At 32.2% G+C, this 22,484-nt stretch overlaps 1 protein-coding gene across 1 annotated transcript in view; it reads right to left on the bottom strand.

Annotated features, from left to right (window-relative positions):
* Nucleotides 1-10,906: 10,906 nt before the first annotated feature.
* LOC134725394 (mucin-2-like) overlaps nt 10,907-22,484 on the bottom strand; it is a 78,297-nt gene continuing 66,719 nt past the window's right edge. The window contains exons 21-22 of the mRNA XM_063589188.1: nt 14,046-14,204; nt 10,907-12,470 (exon numbers count right to left, since the gene is read on the bottom strand). Of these exons, the coding sequence (XP_063445258.1) occupies nt 11,485-12,470; nt 14,046-14,204 (1,145 nt within the window). The 3' untranslated portion in view covers nt 10,907-11,484. The remainder of the gene's footprint in view (nt 12,471-14,045; nt 14,205-22,484) is intronic.

Raw genomic sequence — 22,484 nt, 5'->3', positions numbered from 1 at the left:
ATACGTCACATCGATAAGATACGCTATATCAAACACTTTCGGTGCACAACCTGTAACAATAATTAGATACAAATTGTGTTATTTTATTTCCTTATATAAACATGTATTTGAAATATTAAATCATACACATTCGTCGTACCTTTAAATTTATAAAATAACAAGAATGTGTCCAAAGTACACGGATGTCCCACTCGCACTATAATTTTCCATGTTCAATGGACCGTGAAGTTGGGTAAAAAATCTAATTTGCCATTAAATTTAGAAAGATCATACCATAGGAAACATGTGTACTAAGTTTCAAGTTGATTGGACTTCAACATCATCAAAAACTACCTTGACCAAAAACTTTAACCTGAAGCGGGACAGACGGACGAACGGACGCATAGACCAGAAAACATAATGCCCCTCTACTATCGCAGGTGGGGCATACAAAAACAGAATATAAAAACATTTTTCAGGTTATTGGGCTGAGATAAAAACAAAGAACACACAAACTCAGAATATACTAATAACGAAATCCCAAAAACTAAAATCAGTATTCACTAATCACAAAAACTGAAATAAATTTTCACTGATCACAAAATCGTAAATTCTTGGATAGCAAAAATTATCGAGTAAAACAGTGAAACTTGGAATTTGACGGACACAGAGAAAATATGTAAAAACTGTCAAACATATCAAAAATTCTAATTTCTGTTCTTTTCAATCAATTCATCTTTGAGGAAAATGTGTACCATAGATATAAGAGCATGTGGAATGATTCCCCATGATACATCTCTCCATCCATGTCACATTTGTAAAAATAAACCATTATAAGTCAGAGTACGGTCTTCAACACGGAGCTTCGGCTCACATTGAACAGTAAAGATATAAAGGGCCCCAGAAGATACTATTGTAAAACCATTCAAACAGGAAAACCAATGGTCTAATCTATATAAAAAATGAGAAACACTTATGAACTACTTCAACTAACGACAACCACTGAACATCAGGTCCCTAACTTAGAATGTCCCTCTGGTATTTAACGCCCTCTTTAATAACAGGTTCAAACATATGTAGCGGGTTTAAACGTTTTAATAGACACTATTTTTCACCCAACCTGAAACCATAGTGTAACATCAAACTATAAAATATCAATTGAAATGGCGTAACTCAATCCAATGACATGTTAACAGAAACAAATGAGTATACACTGAACGAATAAATTTGATCTATGTCACAATGTAATCACAAAATTAATAAAACAGTTAGATGTCAAATAATATCAGAAAGACAACTTCGACAAGGTTCCGCCAAAGACAATATCGTACACAGGTAATTCAAAAAAGAAATTGTCGTAAGGATACAATAAAGTACCGAAATATATTTTACAAAATAAATAATTTTGTTCTTCATAGTACGAGAACGGAAGTGAAAACATATCGTTTTAATCAGGATAGTCAGAAAGAACAAATTTTAAATGAAAGAAAAACTTGTAACTTGTAAACTTAAATATTCCAAAGGCAAACAAAAAAGGTGACTAGAAATAAAACAAAATACCATAAAAAATGTTTTTAAACGAGCATACTTTTGAAAAGTAAGACCTAAACTAAGATTCAAACACACAAGGAAACAAACCTCAAAAGAAGATACTTGTATATGCAAAATTGTTCGATCAGATTGTATCATAAGCTGTAAATGAACATTTGATAGCATATTTTGAAGACACGATATATGCAAAATCACTCATCTTTCAAAAAAAATCTTTATTATAACACATCACAAAATATGTTATGAAATTTTGTGGTAATACATCCTGTCCTACCAATACTTCTTTTTGGCATTGTATAAATTAATATTTTTATTATGATATCTTTCTTCTAAATTCGTTGCATATGTTATGAGGAGCATGGCTAATTTATAAGTTGTAATTTGCTGTGAACTATCTTTTGCTCCTCATTTTCAACAGTAAATAAAGGCAACAGTAGTATACGGCTGTTCGAAAGTCATAAATTGATTGAGTGAAAACAATTCCGGGTTACAAACTAAAACTTAGGTAAACACATCAACCATAAGAGGAAAACAACGAAACAACAGAAACACTAAAGTGCAACTTAAAAAAAAAAAAAAATGACAATGCAGCACACACAGCAAATGTGGCGAGTTTTCTTATGTCGATACTTTGTGTCTTCAATTTTATGTAAGTCTTTGTTTGTGCTTCGTACCAATCCGCAAAACTCAACTGGTAATAACATTTGATCTCATGTTATGTTTCACAAATGTTCAAGGTTAGGAAAGGATTGAGCACAAAAACATCAAATAATATAAAAAAAAAAAGGAGATAAGAACGAACAACAAAAATCAGTTAAAAAAGGATTTACTCATCACATGGGTACACATAGAAATATGTATAACAAAAACACAGAATGAACGTGGCCGGGTACTTGTATATTACAACAACCAAAATACACTAAGTACAGAACTGTGAGTACTAGCAGTTACTGACAGCTAGTTCAAAACCACTAAAACTAATAAAAAATCATGCATCTTAGAATAAATTATCAATCAGTACACATCCAACATCAAATGGATTAATTGTAAAGACGTCATAAACAGTCAGAGGAAAACATGACCTTGTGCAATGCCAAGATACAGATAGTAACAGATTGAAGTTCCATGACTGCGTATATGTATATAACAGTAACATTTAGTATACTGATAAGAAAATCAATATTAATATCAATAAAACAATATTCAATGATCTAATTGCAGTGCTGAATTGGTAACCTTATAGAATAAATTTATTTTAAGGATCAATAAGTTTACCAGGTTTGTTTCTAAACTTCTGGGCACGATAAACAATATATCCGATGTGCTATCCCGGTTGAAATAAGTTTTCTACAGACACAACCGAAGTTCAAAACCAAATCTTTATATCTATGGAAGAATTTAGTAAATTTTAAAGTAGTTTGTGGTAGCAAAATCGCCGGCTTAAGGGCATACGATACAGTTTTGATCCCGTATTTACATTTTGATAAATTTACATATGGACTATTTTTTACCTATTTAAATCAAATATGTAATAAAAAAATATACCTTCATGTGCTACTTTTTTAGTAAAATGAGGTCGAAATTTTGTATATTTGCTCAAAATTCGGATTTGTGGCCGTACTTTATCTTTCAAAAGAAAGACATAACTTTTTTGTTTTAAAGATAAAAACAAATTGTTTCTGATAAATAATTTGTAATTTCTGTATTTTATAAGTATCCTAAAAGTTAATACAATTTTTTTTCAGAAATAACTCATATCTATCAAATGTTCATGAATGTAGAAAAAACATCATTGTTTTGCTGTATATTTATCAAATTTAAAAAAAAATGCACTATTTACGTTTTCATGAAAATTGGCACACATTATCTTCTGGCGTAATCATACCAAATGGCATTTTAAAGAGGGGTCCATGAACTCGTTTTCAAGTTAAATAAGTTTGAATTGTAGAAATCAGTCGAAAACTGAATCTTTTCCCGATAAGTCATAGTTTGACGTCGCGAAAATAACAATTTACGTTAGAAACGTCATTACCTCCCCTGTAACTGTATCGTTTGCCCTTAAAATACCGTCATTAGCTAGAATAATTTACCAGTAACACATATATTGCGTTCGTTAAAATTAAAAAAAAACCTGTCACAACAGACACAAGCATAACGAACGTGTTGGGAAATATAAAAACCGTTAGATGGTGCCAAAGGAACATCACTATACAAAAAGGGAAAATTAACAAGAGGAAACGAAAAATCGTCTCTTTTGTTATAAATTTTAGCGTGGAGCTTCTCACATTTTATATAGTTCCTTTCCCAAATTTAAAGTCTGTATCCCAGCGGTAGTCTTTGGTTGCCTCTGTCATTATATTTTTGTTAATTATTTTGTCATCAGTACGTTGTTTTTTCTCGGGTTTTTTAAAAGTTGAAGTTTTTGTTTAGTTTGGTATCTACAATGAGTTTATTTACTCACAATCAACTCCGGTATCACAATTAGATGATTCATCAGAGTCCCCAACACATGCACTTATAGATGTAGTATCACACACTCTTGATCTATATTGAGTTCCAGATCCACACGGAACAGAACATGTCCAAAGTGTCCAGTCACCCCAGACTCCACTTTCAGCTGAAGAGACAAATGAAAATCACAGTTGTCTTACTAAAGTTAAAGAAAATCACAATGGTTACAGAAGCCTTCGTTTATTTTTATCTTTACGATGTGTAGTAGATGAGGTAAATTTATGAGTCTGGCACTAAATAAAAAAAAATTCTATGCAATATCTTGGTCAAAATCGATCTGCTTTCTATAATTATTAATACGCTTTCAATAAATTGTCTTTTTATAGATATAGAAAGATGTGGTGTGAGTGCCAATGAGACAACTCTCCATCCAAATAACAATTTAAAAAGTAAACCATTATAGGTTAAAGTACGGCCTTGAACACGGAGCCTTGGCTCACACCGAACAACAAGCTATAAAGGGCCCTAAAATTACTAGTGTAAAACCATTCAAACGGGAAAACCAACGGTCTAATTTTTGTTTGAATTTCTTTTCTTTTTTTTATTAAAAGTGCGTAGGCGGTTGACAGTTGCAAAATGATGAAAAACCTACCTTTCAAAATATCTACAGGGTTCTAGTTTTTTTCCAACTGGAAATGTCAGTCTTATTTTGATGAATAATGGACAAATGGTTTAAAAAGTATAACAAAAATACCGAACTCCGAGGAAAATTCTATATGGAGAGTCCATAAGCAAATGGCCAAATCAAAAGCTCAAACATAAAAAACGAATGGAAAATATAGACTAGTATATTAAAATTAAAGTTTTGCCCCGTTTTGAGTTGCTGCTTTTTCTAAAATTTAAGTTAACAAAGAGCTGCTACGATCTTCACCTTTGGCAGATTAATCGCAAAACTAGAAGATGCGTTCCTCACTGCACGGAAAAGTTAATGGTTCATAGTTAACGTCCGGATATCAAATATTTGCCCACATTTTAATTCCTCCATAGATGGTGTGCCCTTAATGTGTCCCCTAGTGACCCACAAATCAAAGATAATGTTCCAAAAATTCATAAATATCATGATTTTATTGTCACCAGGATTTAAATTACCATCATTTTTGCTTGAAGCATAAGTACTTACTTGATATAAATATATTACAGCTCAGTATCAATGATTAATCGCATCTAGAAACAATTATTCCCCTTTTCCTCAGGTAACAATTAAAAGGTTTATTTTTTATATACATATACATATTGTAAATACTTATGAGAAGTGTGTGTTTCTTGAAGTCGATGTTGCGTTAACCATTATAATTTCATGTTTGTTACCCTGATTGTTGATCTGATGAAGCATTCATTTTCATGTAATGCTTTGTATTCCGGAAATGTTAAAGAATGCAGGCTTATACAAATTCATTTTTTTGTCTGATAAAATATCTAACAGTTTACCTAGTCTAAAACTGGAAAGCAGTAAAACAGAAATTGTGAGCATGTTCATACTTTCAGATTATTTCATCGGAATCCAACTGTCTGTACTTTAATAGTCTGTGTTTATACTGAAAAGAATAATGTTAAAGAACATATTTATAGGCGGTAGATACTTTGGATTTTAGGAGAGAAAAGGACATATTCTGTGAATAAATGACCCCTCAGGTAATACCACATGCAAAATCATTTCATTTGCAAAGGATGATATTACATTGAACTGGAAATCTGAGGACGTATTGTGTTTGTTTTGGATACCTTAGCTTCATAAAATGCCGTACAAACAACGGTCATTGCCGGCTCATCTGCATGTTTTACAAAAAAAAATCCACTAGATAAGCCGCAGTGAAAAATAGTCTTATAGAGATATAAGTGGTCATATCAATACAAGAACCTATGGCGAGCGAAACGGTTTTAATTTTGAAAATATAAATGTTCCCAACCTTAGCAGCTATGTACCAAATGTACCTGCATATAGAATATACATTTCCTTACATATTCGGTATTCATGTATTCATCAGTGTTTGGGCAGAAAATTGATGAACATAGGTTATGTCAAAGAACGTCTGACCCTTTTTTTAATAAAGCTCATTTGCAGATACCTAGACCTTGTTGATAAATATTCCGTACCGACTTCACAAATCATACATGATGGTCTTGAAGTACAGACTATAGTAAATGATGTTATCAATCATCTTAATTGAATGTTCCCCTCTTTCTCCTTGTATACTTTTAACCTTTGATTTTTATCTATTTTTGCTTATATATACTTCTGATCTGGTTCGGTACCCTTTTCGCTAGGGTAAATTTTGAGTTCATTTTTGCTTATGTACTTTGTCTATATTCAATTTTGTGTTTCTTTGTTGAAACAATCACGTGTTTTATAGTATTAAAGAGCATATTACAATGTGGACTGCAGTACTCTAATTCACGACGTTTTTACTTATTATGTTTATAGATATATATGAGAAGATGTGGTTTGTTTATTTCGGTCGCGCATTGTTCATTTTTATGTTTCGAAGTTTAGTATGACGTCCATTTTCATTGAACCAGTACAATTTCTTGTTGAGGGGCCATAAGAATTCTATGCGACTGTCATACAAGTGAGAGGTTTAACTTATTTTAAAACCAGATGAAATTAACCATTTCTTCATGAGGAAAAACCTTACCAAGTCAGGGATATGACAGTTGTTTTCCATTCGATAGAACTGTTTGAAATTTTGATTTTGTAATTTTTATAAAGGACTTTCTGTTTAAACGTTATCACCAAATACGTTAAGAGAAGATAGGGTTAAACGTCCCATTAATCGAATACGCTCATTTATAACATCTCTGCCATGCATCTTGTTCAATTCGTCCTTAGAAATAATATTTTCGCATGTAGTATTCCGAATTTTTTTTTAAATTATCCTCCTCCCTTTTTCTACAGCTTGTGATTTGTTTATCTAATTTCAATATATCTGGAGTAGTTACAGATCTTTTATAAAAGCATGCAAAGCAACAAAAAAAGTCTTTAAATAATAATAAGGTCTACTCCATAAATGGCATGCTTCGTTGATGCTTATCGAGAATCCGATAGCAAATTCCAAAAAAGTAACAACAGTTTGTGAAACAAATCAAAGAAAACTCAAGACTTCGCAACTGGAATCCAAAAGAAAAATAAGTTGTGATCTCAAGTGTTCTGGAAGGGCAAGAAGATCAGGCATAACATATGCCCCCCTACTCGTGTTGTTAAGTGATAGGACACCATACATATAACGCCTTGTGAATTTAAAAGATAACTGCATTTATTTTTTTCGGAAAAGGAGTAAGTTCGATAAGGCCGTAAAATAGCTCCGTTTTTTTTTGCTGAAATTTCAAATTATGATTTATTGATCTATATCACAATGAAAGATTGGTAATATAGTGACTAGATATGAAATAAGAGTTAGGGGCCAAATATCATGAATCGTGGCCTTTACTAAACTTACAGCATTCATACATTAACTCTGCCTAATATGGATAAAGGAACAAATCGGAAAGAAGAAGATGACACAGTTGTAACGTGAAAGGAAGTCTAATAACATTAACGGTACCAATTTTACTGCACCAGATAAAATTGAGAATGGAAATGGGGAAGATGCTCATTTCTCTCTTTTCAGTGAAACACAAGACCGAAACATTTGAAAATCCAAAGATTATTAGGAACTTGGAAGACCCCCCCCCCCCCAAAAAAAAAAAGTAAGTCTAAGATAGGCAAGGAAAATGAGTATTGCATTCTTCAATTTGCCAAATTTTGTTATAGCACATTTTAATGATATAATATCGGAATGTTCATGCCAGTGCCACAAAGTTAATGAATTAATAATATTGCAGGGGAGAGATTTACAAATTTGTATTCAAACAGATCATTTGAATGTTGTCCACGTCTGATTCACCACGCCCTTGAGAAGGGGTATGTTCACTGTAACCCTAAAATTTACCTTTGATTTCTGATTAACTTGATATATAGATTTTAAAAGAAATTTAAATTACTATTGCACCGTGCTCTAAGGTGCTTGTATGACAATTTGTTACTTTTTTTTTTATTTTGAGGAAAAGTTTCGATCTTGAGAATCAATGTTTGATTTTTTCTTTTAAGTACGATTAAAAATTAACCCAACAAAAATACCGAAATCAACGGGAAATTCAAAGCGGAAAGTCCCTTGACAAAATCCAAAGTTCAAACACACATTTAAAATTACAATCACAAAATTACTGAACTCCGAGGAAAATTCAAAACAGAAAGTCCTTAATCAAATAGCAAAATCAAAGCTCAAGGAATGGATAACAACTGTCATATTCCTTGCTTGGAACAGTCATTTTCTGATGTAGAAATGGTGAATAAAACCTGGTTTTTAGCAATCTAAACCTCTCACTTGCATGACAGTCTCGTCAAATTCCATTATATTGAGAACGATGTGTGAAAAAAACCAAAAAGACATAATAGGTAAAAATGTAAAAAATACCGATTCATCAGTCGACATTGTGTTATAATCCTAATCACTATAAAACAACCAAATATTTATCAAAGAAGCACAAAAAAGCATTTAGACAAAGCACATGAATAGAAAACAACTATCATATTCCCGACTTGGTACAGGCATTTTCTTATGTATTTGCTGGTCAATAGTTATGAAATAGTTTTTCCATTTTTCCACAATTTAACAATACAAAAAGCACAAACAAAACATAAACTAACAAAGGATGTGTTCGCACATGAAATGGGGTCAACTCAAATTCTGGCTATCAACACTATTTGGCATTAGTCGTCCTGTTGAAAAATCAAATGTGGTTTTCTACTGCTTGAATCTTTCACTTTCATGTATGGTCTAATAACAGTAAATGGGCTATGTCGCAGATCTTTCTTCAATTTTTGCATGCAACTTTGGCTCGTTGAAATTAGAACTGCAAATCGAAAAAATAATGCAGTTATCTCCTTATCATTTGAAATATTACTGATTGATTTCTTTCCATATGGGTGAATATTTGTATAGAAAGCACATACAATGGGCAGATCAGATTCTACTTTGTCGCCGATTTGATGTATTCTCTATACAAATTTTTACCCATTTTTTAAGAATTCAATCAGTAATATTTCAAATGATAAATGAGATAAATGCATTATTTTTTCGATTTTCAGTTGAAGTTCATCCATACAGAGTAGTATGCAAATTTTATCTGAAATCTCTGACGTGGCCCATTAACTGTTACTTGACCTTAAGTGCATACTGATTGATAATTTCAAAATTATTTTTTTGATCCTTCAAGAAAATAGATCAGTGCGAAATGTTACTTCCTATCATTTAAGACTAAACCATCACAAACCACAAAAATAATTCAGAGCGAAACGTTATTTTCTACATTTAAGACCAAAAAAAGCAACCAAAACCAGAAAAATGGATCAGTGCGAAACATATTTCATTCAAACTTCAATAATTACGCAGCATTTGAATATTGTCAATCCATTATAAATTAAGGCTATAAGAGTGCTCAATAAAGTATTGTAGCATTATCACTGCATATATGTTTGTTTATGTCAGAAAAAAATGATGTACATTTATATAATTTTTTTTTTACTATATCTTACCTTTAAGAGTCGTTTTTAAGACGATTTCGACCAAAACAAATCTTTTGAATTGGTTAATATCATATTTCAACCCATTTGTAATCATTATATGAGACTACTAATATAACAAGATTTTGACTTTTTGAATCAGATTACATGTCACATATATTAGCCACCTCTGATCACAAAAACTCTTGCAATTTAATTTGTTATAATGATCATTTTGACATACTACATCTATCGATTTAACAGATCAATCATATTCTATAGAATATTCACCTCCTTTATAATCACTAGTATTATCACGTTTAAGTAGTACAATGCGGACACAAGAACCAAAATAATAACACGACATTAGAGACAATAACCTTTTTAAATTAAACCAATTGTGTATTACTATCTACTATTCTATATAGTTTATGTATTTGATAGTTGGTAATCATTATTCGTTGTCTGTTTACATGGTTAGATCTTAATATATTTCAATTAATACATTTTAAGATGAATATATAGTATTCGTATTTTTCATTTTTCTTGCTAGTTGACCTATTGATTGTGTTATTACATTTTCACGTCATTTTTCAACTTTTAATCCTTTTCATTATATATTATATAGGAACGTGACTTTTAGCAAACCCGTCTAGATGTCTATTAGTTGTTTGTGTTGATGGGTAAATGTCTTATTGACGATAAGTAAACCTCATTAAATTCGTATAAACTTTATAACTACATTACGTTTGGAGCAACACATACTACACATGATCCATTGTTTATTACTTCAAATAATTAACATGTTTACACTTAATACATGGATCATGGAGTTTAACTCGTTGATAGTCAGTGTATGTTTCATGTACTTCCATGTACAAGATGAATATTGTTCATCTTTCATCATCTATAAGGATATGCAAAGGTAATGGATTTCATACCTCTTTACAATGGTATTTGTCAAAAAATGTATGCATTTTTCGCATCGATATCAATATTGTGGAATTTGATTCGACTGTCGTAAAAGTAAGAGGGTTAGCTAGCAGTGAAACCAGGTGCAATCCACCACTTTCTACATAAGAAAATGCTTGTACCAAGTCAGAAATATGGCAGTTGTTGTCCATTCGTTTGATGAGTTTTATCATTTGATTATGCCATTTGATTAAGGACTTTCCGTTTTGAATTTTCCTCGGAGTTCAGTATTTTTGTGATTTTACTTTCTACCCTTCACACAGTTGGTTGGTTACGTGTGTGCATGCAATATTTAACATGTTAAATGCGCCTGTTTTTGTTAACATCTTGAAAGAATAATGTAACTTGTATTCAAATGTTAAACTTAACTTGTATTGATTTTCCATTTCATTAACCAGTTCTATCATATTCAAGAGGGAAATTTGTACAATGTACAATAAAAGCCGAGTTTGTCCAGTGGGTCACATGTCATTCTGGTTAAATCAAAAAGTGATTTCTTATCATATTAAACTCAGCTGTGTATAAAAAATCTTTTACAGCCTAGCGTCCTTCCGAACATTTCTACAAATATAGTAAATTTCCTATTAAATTGGATTTGGCTGCATAGGTATACACTCCAAGAAGGTAAATCTATCTGTATGTGTACTTTACATACCTATATTTTGATTAAATTATAAGCGAATTAAGGGAAAATTAAATAGGACTAAAATTTGTTTGTATACGGTTTAAAAAAGACAAATATTGTTACTCTTCATAACTTATAAAAGTGATAAAAAAGAGTACCTTCATCAACGGCATGGTCATTTTCAAATTATATGAAAATCACAATTTCATGCAAGCGAAAATATATTTTGTCATCATATACCTAAAATGTAATGGAAAGTTACATTGATTCAACTGTTCAACAAAATGCATTACATGTCATATGAAAATCACTTATTCATATCAGTTACAATAGCTGCAGTACCTGTTTCAACGATTTCATTGAATACACTGATATTTTCACTTTCATCTTTCAATGCATCTATATTAGCAATGCTAGAATGTTCGTCTGCGTTTGTATTGTCAGCATCACTATCGGATGACTGTTTGCCAATGTTTAAATCAAGACTATCTGTTTCATTCGATTCGTTCTTTTTCTCAATAAAAATGTCATAATTGTCTTCATGGATAACTGTGGTAGAAGCTTTATTCTTAAATAGAGATATACTATTTTCTTCACTTATACTTGGCGATTTTCCTCTTTCGTCAACGATATTGATTGAATTTCTCCTACTCTGTATGAGTGAATTTTGTTTATCTAAAGGTGGTGTCAAATCATGGTTTTCCGTTTTCTTTTTTATTTCTTTCTTTCTTTTATCTGATTCTGCCTTTGCAATTATTTCTTTCCACTTTTCTTTCAGTGCATTCTTTTTCTGAAGCATTTGCGTTGCTTTTTCTTCTGCTGAAAGTGAATTCATTGGCTTTTTACCAAAGTGAAATAACTTCAATTGTACTCCAAAAGCATCTCCTTTTGTTCGTGATCCAGATGGCAAATTAGATTGCTCTTCAATCTCAATGTTAGAGGAACGATTTGATATTTCACGCCATGCGTTATGGGTAGTTTCCTGGGGAGCTTTACGAAATTTCCCTGTCCATACAGGTATTTGTACGACTTCATTCTTATACAAGTCCTTAAACTCTATACTCTTGCCTACAGGCTTAATTGTGGTATTATCTATTTCAGATAGAATAGTAGCATCGTCGGCATCTGATACCAGTGTTGGCTCTCTGCTGATTAAAACTGTCGTTTCAGTCCTTTCTGGCAATATTATATCACCGTCTAGGAAAAACATGGTAATTACAAGCGTGGCAACGGAAAGTATTGTCATAAATGATATAGGCAGCAAAGAAATAATGACTGCTCTGTAGAACCAATCTGTATAAAAACAATAATACAACTTTTAAACCAAGTCATAATATATAAAGTGTTACCATTTTAGGCTAAAGTAAGGCCTTCAACATGGAGAATCGGCTCACACCAAACAGAAGGGCCTAAAATGACTAGGGTAAAACAATTCACAGAAAAATCGATAGTCTAATCTTTATGCAAAACGAGAAAGATATATGAACGACACAATTAAACGACAATCACTCAACAACAGGCTTCATTTTTTACTTAGAACAGGTTTATTAAAATGCAGCAGGTTTAAACGTTTTTACATGCGCCAACCTTTATCCTTATTACCTGTGACAGAAGCGTAACATTTCATTTGAAAATTAGCTCAAATTTTTACAAAACCCACCTTTCACAATAAATTTTGAATCTTTCCAATGCCTTTTCGCTTTGAGATTGGTAAACCCAAACTCACGTTTCTTGTCCCAGGCCAAGCATATATTCATTTAACAACTATGCTGACTTTGCGTCTTATGAATGCTTAACATTTAAATCGATAACATTCTTTTTTGTTTTATTGAAGGTTCGATATTACAACCGAAAGTCTGTATTCCAAATGGTACTTATTGTTTTCCCTCTCGATTCAACGTGGTCTTATACTTATATAAAACCTGCTTAAAGACAGACCTATTGAGTGATAAAAACAAACAAAAAATACCCAAGGGTCATAGAGCAAAATCTTTAACGATATTTTGATCATCTGTATGTCAGTGATTACATCTAGTATTTTCCTTGTTACCTGAAGATTGATACTCTCGAGACCATGTGTCTATTTCAAATGTTTGGTTTTCTCAAGTGAACACTGATAGACGCATCAAAAATGGGAAACATCAGCAACGCATTAATTAACGTGTTTTCTAGTACAATCTTCTCGTTAGTTGCTGACTTTTAGTAGTAATTAATGAATCGTCCAACAGAGAGCATGTCTGTGTTGTCTTTGTCGTGATATTTTCTAATTATTCCAAGAGATATTATTTTAAAAAAATAAGGAGATTAGGTATGCAAGGCCAATGCTACCACTAGAGACAAAAAGATGATATGTTTACAACATTCGGCCAGTGTATGGTATTCAGCAAAGAGCTAATTCCATATAGCTAACAACGTTATAAAAATAACTGTCATGTTATAATTAGCAACAATTCTTCAGAAAAAACAATGCTTGATTCAAGCTAAAACTACAAGCAAAAGACAGATCAGATTAGACAGTTTTGTTACTTTCTGGAAGTGATAATTCCGTTTCGTATATCATACAAATATGCCTGTTGTGCTTCATCCTATGTCGAAATATTTTCTAATTCCGCCTTCAAGATGAATACTTGTCATGTTGCATATTCGTCGTTATTGCTGCTGATTCGTCCATCAGAGATTATTTACTGTTATATATTTTTTGTCGTGAAATATTCTTTTTTTTTTTTACTTTCACGACGTATGGTGTATATACATCAGGACATTTATTCATTATGTTCGAAAATTTATAATCTCTATATCAGATGTTCATGCTTAACTACCATCATATTTTCTACAGTCTTATATTAACTATATATGTGACATAAGTACCTGGAGGGATATATTGTATAGTTTCAGTATCCTCTGTCAGTCTCAATATTAGGTAACTCATACTTGACCCAAGGGCATCCTGACAACATATGAAGATTCGATATGAGTCTATATCGTTGTATGCAAATGCCGGCTCTTCAACAGTCCATATTGAATATACTACAAAACACAACAGTCAATTTTTTTTTAAATTTGCTTTCGAATATATAAAATTACTAGTTTTGGCTACTTCGGTATAAATATTGCGTAAAAATCAGATATACTAGTATTCTATAAATTGAGCATCTATTATCAACATATTGTAGTTCTCATTTACAAGAAAAAGCAAAGAACGTATTAGTCCAGTCAAACTAAGATTTAACCTCAAACCAATTGGAACAGAAAAATGTTTTAGTTCTTATCTATAGCATTAAGCCCTTAATATACACAGAAAAAAGACTCATAAAATCTAACTTGAGGAAAAGTCAAAATCAGCATTTTTAATTTCCTATGGAAATTAACATTGGAAGGGGAGATAACTCCGCAAAAAAGAGTCTGTTTTTGTCAGTTTTTTGGTTGATTTTCTTAAAATGTATGTAAAGTATGATGCTTTGGTGGGGTTATAAGTTCGTCTTTGACTTAATTATATAATCTTCTGCTCATGAAATGTACTAAACCGAAGTGTAATGGGTATTTTTATTTATTTTTAGTGCATTCTTCATTAAAGAAATTGCAAATTTGTTGCTTTGTGACCATTTTGAAAAAAATTGTGAAAATTTGGTACTGTTTATATCTGTATGTTATATTTTTTTTTCAGCATCTTACTTGTTTTAAGAAACTTTAAAGTTGCATTTCTGTAAATATTGACAATGCAATTTCCCATAGGAACTCCTTTTACGGCCAAAACTGTGCCACTTTTACTATGAAGTTTTGAAAAAAATCTTATCCTAGAATTGAAATTTCATATGCACCACAATTTTTTTCAAAGGTCAAAATATAGGGCTGTGCGGCATATTTTCAACGTTTATATGCCCTGAACTTCTCAGAGTTTAAACTAACACTAATTTTCATAACTACCCCTACCTCGAATGAAAGGTTACCACAGATTTCAATGTAAACAATATGCACATGTGTATTTACTGGTAACATTCCCAAGTTATGTCTCTGTGAGATGAAACACAGAGAGCATAACTGGGAACCAGTATGTAAACAAAATTAATTTTCTATGAATATTCCAGATCTCCAAAAGAGGCGTGTTTTGAGAAACAGCTGTATTTACAAAGTGCAACCTTAAACCACAAAAAGAAGAATACATGCTTAATTATTTTTTATTGAATTTGGGTTTCTTTACCTTGACATGTTGAAAAATTCAATCAATGGTCAACTAATGAATTACGAAATCTAGATTGTAGCTTGATAAAAGATATGGGAACATCTTAAGAGTTGTTTGTTATACTCAAATGACTACTTAAATATCAAGAATCAATACATTCTGATGAATAGTAGCGGTAAAGATATAATTGTGTATCAATTTTTATTGATATATTGCCTTTTTGCAGAGTTATCTCCCTTTGCAATGCAAATCTCCATAGGAATTTTAAATGGTTATATTTTTAGTCTTCCTCAAGTACGATTTTATGGGATTTTTTTCTGTGTATATTTGGGGTATAATGCTAAAGATTAAAACTTTAAAATCTTCTGTTGCAATTACTTTTATGTTAGGGTCAGATTTATGCTAGATTTACTGGACTATATCTTTTAAGTATAAGGCACAGATTTCTCCTCAACAGTTCTACTTTCATCATTTGTACCTTATCAGCATACAGGAATTAACCATTCGTAGATAAAACGTTTATTTCATTCAATAAATTTATATTTTTGTTGTATGTCATCTAGTGACAGATGAGTAACTGATATGGAACGCCACAACTGTCTTATGTGGAACTCTGATATTACTTTATGTTGTTTTATTATTACTTAATGATATTTTGTCTTTACTTAATATGGTTTTGACATTACGAAATGATGTTTTAATATAACTCAATATGGAATAGTCATTACTTAACGATGTTTCGATATTACAATATATGGTTTCGTATTGACTTGATATAGTTTTGTCATTGCTCAATATGGTTATGTCATTACTCGATGTGGTTTCACCAGTATTTAATATGGTTGTGTCATTACCCAATGTGGTTTTAACATTACTTGATGTGTATGTGACTTAACGTACGTAATGTAGTTGTTTCATTACATGATGTGGTTTTGTTATTTCGTTATGATGATTTGTCTATTCTTTATATGGTTTTAGCATTACGTAATGATGTTTCAAAATTTGATGATTTAACACTACTTGATGTGTTTGTTTCATTATTTGATGTGGTCTTGTCATTCTTTGATGTGGTCCTGTCATTCTTTGATGTGGTTATCCCATTGCTTGATGACGTAAAACCACATGACCAATTCGGAAAAACCTGTTCTATTTTTAGATAGATTTCCATGTTGTATGTGCCTTGAATGCACAGTGGCGGATTTACCGGGGGGCACAAGGGGCACGTGCCCCCCAGTTCAGGTCAACAAAATTTTTTTCTAACATAATTTTATCGATACTGAAACATGTGAAACTTCTTATCTAGTGCGGAAATTGCCACAGCTTGATTAGGCTTCTTAAACTGGCCGTTAATTAATACCAGCGTCCCCATGCGTGATTTATGACAACTTATCGGTGGGTGTGTAAATATTGACACCTGTGTGTAATATGTCTCTATGCAAAAGATTTTATGTAAAATAGATCAAAATACATTTACATTATGATTGAATTAGTACAAAATTGTATTGGTTTATAATATCCTACCGTAGTCTAAGATCGTTCATCTTGTCAGTTCGTTAGGTATTTGTGTTTAAACTTAACACACGGGGAAACTCCGCATTGATGTCACTACGGTACTTCTGGCGTAGAAAAACAGTGCAAAATACGTTTTTTCTGCACTTTTGAATAAAAAAACATTTTTAAAAGTAAGTTTTCATTGTTGTTCTCAATTATTGCCAAAAAATGCCAATTTTCTAATGCCCGTTTTAATCCCAACTTCCGAATATTTAAAAACATTCTAGAACTTCACACAATCCCATTTCCGGCCTCCATTGCTTTGTGTACATTCCATTCAGCGTCATCAATCTTGTGGCAGGCAATACAGGTAAAGCAAATCGTATTTTTAGGAATTTAAAAATGACATGCTCCTTACCTCTTTCTCGATTTTCCCGCGAAAAAAGCCCAACCAAAATGAAAGGAAAACTATATGAAAAAACGATGTCCATGCCATAATTTTGAACAGGCATAAAGAGTTGGTTAATAAGAAACAATTTACATTTATTTTTCATAGAATTTTCTTTTTATTCATTATAAAAAGATCGATATTCTGACCATCATGACTGTAGGTAAATATTCATACAAAATTCCCTTGATGTCAAAAGGGATGGCAAAAAAAGAGTTTTCCTGTTGAATAAAACCCAGAACTATTGCAAATTATTTTGAAGCAATATCCCAGAAAGAAATAACGTAATTGCCGTAGACTGAAAAATCCCCTAATTGACAGTAGAGCAATTTGATTGGATATAACGAATTGACATCACGTGATTTTGACGCCATTGAAATTTTTATGTAAACAAACAAGGTCAGAAGGTTCCGTATGGGACATCATCGTACATTTAGTTACTGACAAACAATTACGAGTTTTCAAGCTTGCCAATGCATGGTTATAAAAAATTAAAGCTAAGTCTACAGAAAAAATAAGAAAAAAATAGCCTTAGTATAACGACTTATCATTACACCTGGATACAATACCGATTAAGATCGATTACCAGGTGAAACGTCTGATCTGTGTTTTTGAAGAATAGGTATACAAACATTTCCTGTTAATGTACGTTTTTTCCAAAACTTTCTTTTTTTGAATTTATTTAGCAACAAATTAAACTATTTATTTTTTGATAACTTAATTAGAAGATATGTTTTTTTTTAAAATAATGTCATATTTCATTCCCCTCTTATGGAAGGGAAATCAACAATTTTTTTTACTCCCCCTCCCCTTTACCCTAATGCTTTCCCTCGTCCAGGAAAAATAAATTGACATTTCCTATTAAATAATCATTAATAAAATGCTATTTGATTTTCGTTAAAATTTAGTTTGTAACAGAATCTTGGACTTAGAAATTTCTCTAAAAGCCGAAGCATGCAGTTATATTTGTTTTTATTGGTCTTGTTTCAATTACCATATACATGGACGAGGCTATGCAAAAGGTCACCATTTATGAAGATATAAAGGTGTTTTGCAGATATTAGAATAATGTGCAAAAAAGTATAAGTCGGGGCAAAAAAATATGGATAAAAGAATATAGAGTTGATGAAACATAAAGAAAATATTGTTTAATTGTTGCATGGTTGTTAAACGTCCAGTGGCAAATATTTGATGCATGTTTAGGTCGAATACAATAAAGATCAATTGTCAATAAAGTGAAAAAGTAAAAAACTTAAAACATATCGAAATACAGAAATAATGATTTGACCCCCCCTCTCCAAAAAATAACCCAAAACAAACCTAGCACCCACTCAAACTCGCATATATATATTTAACACCAAAACAAATTGGTTCATGGTGCCCCCCCCCAGACATCGAAGTCCTGGATCCGCCCCTGATGCGTGTGGCCATCCATCTAATTAGTGTTCAAATTAAAATTCGGGTTACTGTTTGAGTTAAACTTTGAGTTAGTTTTCAAATTCAAGCCATGCTCAGAATTAAAGTTCTAGTTAGCATTGAGTTTCGAGTCTGACTTCGAGTTTGAGTCACATTTAGAGGCAGAGTTTTAGTTAAAACTTTGAATTTAAGTCGCGAAACAAGGGCTTTTGCTAGTGCTTCCGAAATGAGGGCTCTGGGATATGCGTACTAAATAAACAATGTTGCAGTTTACAAAACGCAACATAGGAGTTGAAATAAAGCTAGATGTTATGTGATTGCCAATGAGACAACTATCTACCAGAGTTTAAATGCAGTGGATTCAAGAAATCATGTATAGGCAACCGTACAGCCTTGCCTTCAACACTTCGTAGAGTGTAAGTCAGTTTCAAAAAAGATTCATGCACTATGTGAAAAAAAATCAAACGAAAAAACTAACAGTCTATTTTACAAAAAAAAACAAATATAACACATATGTATACAACGACAACAATTGAATTTCATGCTCCTGACTTGGGACAGTTACATAAAGAAAGGGCACGTGGTGGAGTTTAACATGTATGTGAGCGAACATCGGACTGTAACAGTAGTGTAACAGCACAACACGAGAAAAAATGTAAACTAGACAAAGTGATGCCCCCGCACTCCACTCATTTAACCGCTTATACCCCAAAAAGGACAAAGTTAAATTTTTCTCCAAAAAGAGGAAAAATAATAAAAAGAAAAAACCCTGACCACATGCACACCTTCAATACATGTACAAACAGCTAGCAGAGTGATAAATTCCTAGCATTCAAACTATAGGAGGAGTTATCTGGAAACGCTCTACTTATGCAAGTAAATTTCCCAAAAATTACAAAGTTCAACTTTCTCCCAAAAGAGCACATATTAATAAAGATTAAAACCTGACCACACGCAGCACACCTTTAATATATGTACAAACAGATAGTAAAGAGAAAACTTCCTAGGATTCAAACTGTTGGAGGAGTTATGCGGAATAAATATATATATATCCATAATAGAAAGGAAAGACGGAAGGACGGACGGACAGAGGTTAAACACTATGCCCCCAAATTTAAGTTGCGGTAAAGTTGCGGTGGCTTAAAAAACAGTTTCAATTGGCTGACTCAATAGATCGGTATGACTGGGTATTCTAAATCCATCGGGGTGATCTCGGGTTCCTAAGAGAGGTCAGGAGACTCTGCTCAACGTGTGGCACCCGTCGTGTTATTCGCGAAATTACAAACCGAGTGATTTGGTTTTATTTAGAAGTTCACATTCGAGTAAAAGATGAAGGTATTATGGTTACGACAACTGGAACATGTTTGTCGTCACATGTGAAACAGATATTCCAAAATGTTTATTTTTCAATTAATGCGAGGTAGATAAGAGAGTTCAACTGATTAAAAGTAAAAGATTGATATTCGTATATGTTTTAATTATCATTAACGTTAAAACAAATTCGGAGAATTCTTATTTTATAGTATTGATGCTTTGTCGCTTATAAGTGTGAGTTGATTTGAAGTGTTTTTATTTGTGTTGAGCCTGCGACATCAATGTAGCGGCAGTGAGACGCAACAACGTCGTCGAAAGTGGCGTCATTTCGGGACCTTTTATAGCTTATTATGGGGTATGAGTTTTGCTCATAGTTGAAAACCATACAGTTTTTTTTGTTTTTTTTAGTTAAATAAAACCGAATTAAACTGTTTTGACATGATAAATTTATTACCTCCATGAAGTGTTTTAAAACTTGTATAGAAGTTTTTCCTCAATATCAAGAAAAAGCATCTACAGAAAAAACATTTTATTAATTTTTTTTGACCGATGAATGTACAGCCGATCAACATTACGCTTTTATACTGAAAGCAGCAATATCAGGCGAGACACAGCGTTCCGTGGACTATTTTATAAATCTATTATAATACTGCTTCTATTTGAGAACTTCGGATCAAATAATAGGACCAAGTGGTTTGGGGATATCCCAATTATGTCCGAAATACTGTAAAATATTTAGGATTTTATTTTTTTATTATTGTCTGCCGTTCCCCTTTTTCATAACAAATAACTTTGAACAACCACTCGAACATTAATTTAAACTTTAACTTTGGCGATACCCATCCAAAGCACATTAAACAAACGACATATTGAAATCTGTTGAAGGCTGTACGGTTGCCTATATATGATTTCTTGAATCCACTGCATTTAAACTCTGATAGATAGATGCCTCATTGGCAATCACATAACATCTAGCTTTATTTCAACTCCTATGTTGCGTTTTGTAAACTGCAACATTGTTTATTTAGTACGCATATCCCGGAGACCTCTTTTCGGAAACACGAGCAAAAGCCCTTGTTCCGCGATAGAAAATTTAATTACGAACTCAAAAAGACATATAAAATAGCTCGAATTTCAACTCGAAATCTTAATTAATCTAAATGAGACTTAAATTCGAATCTTACTTAAACTCTACCTCAAGTCAAGAAGTAACTCAAGTTGTAACTAGAACTCGAAAACTAACTCAAAGTTTAAAGTTTAACTCAAATAGTAACCCGAATCTAAATTTGAACACTAATTAGATGGATGGCCACAAGCATGCAAGGCACATACAACATTGAAATCTATCTAAAAATAGAACAGGTTTTTCCGAATTGGTCATGTGGTTTAACCTCATCAAGTAATGGGATAATCACATCAAAGTATGACAGGACCACATCAAAGAATGACAAGACCACATCAAATAATGAAACAAACACATCAAGTAGTGTAAAATCGTCAAATTTTGAAACATCATTACGTAATGTTAAAACCATATAAAGAATAGATAAGTCATCATAACGAAATAACAAAACCACATCATGTAATGAAACAACTACATTACGTTAAGTGACATACACATCAAGTAATGTTAAAACCACATTGACTAATGACACAACCATATTAAATAATGGTGAAACCACATCGAGTTATGAAATAACCAAATTGAGCAATGACAAAACTACATCAAGTCAATACGAAACCATATAGTGTAATATCGAAACATCATTAAGTAATGACAATTCCATATTGAGTTATATTAAAACATCATTTCGTAATGTCAAAACCATATTAAGTTAAGACAAAATATCATTAAGTAATAATAAAACAACATAAAGTAATATCAGAGTTCCACATAAGACAGCTGTGGCGTCCCATAACCTGAGGATGGTGAATCAATTAAGCTGGAAAAACAGGTTTGTCCAATTAGCAATAGTACTAAATAAAGGCAGCAGTATTCCGCTGTTCAAAACTCACTAAACTTAAATTTGAGAAGATAGTCTTAAAAATGTTTTAAAAAAAATTTAGAAAATTGGAATCAAATGTTATTATACCATCAACGGTACCAATATTTCAGAATAGGTAACTACCTCGTCTCGATGCAGTATGTTGTTTAATGTGAATGCGGCGACGTCAAAAAAATTTCAAGTTTAGGATAATGCCAAATAAAGGGGACAGTTCACTAATTGCAAGTTAATAATATTTAGTATGCAGCTTTATGAGCATCAATAGTTTCATATTGATGATGAAATTGAGAATGGTAATGGGAAATGTATAATAGAGACAACAATCCGACCAAAGGACAGAAAAAAGACAAAGGCCACCGATCGGTCTTCGTCACATCAAGTAAATCCCGAACCCCGAGGCGAGTTTAAGCTGACCCCATAACCAAATGTTTACTAATTCAATGAACGTCACA

This window comes from Mytilus trossulus, chromosome 7, assembly GCF_036588685.1.
Source record: "Mytilus trossulus isolate FHL-02 chromosome 7, PNRI_Mtr1.1.1.hap1, whole genome shotgun sequence".
Lineage (NCBI taxonomy): Eukaryota > Metazoa > Mollusca > Bivalvia > Mytilida > Mytilidae > Mytilus > Mytilus trossulus.
Note: the sequence above shows the minus strand (reverse complement) of the source record. Positions and strands in the feature narration are given on the sequence as shown.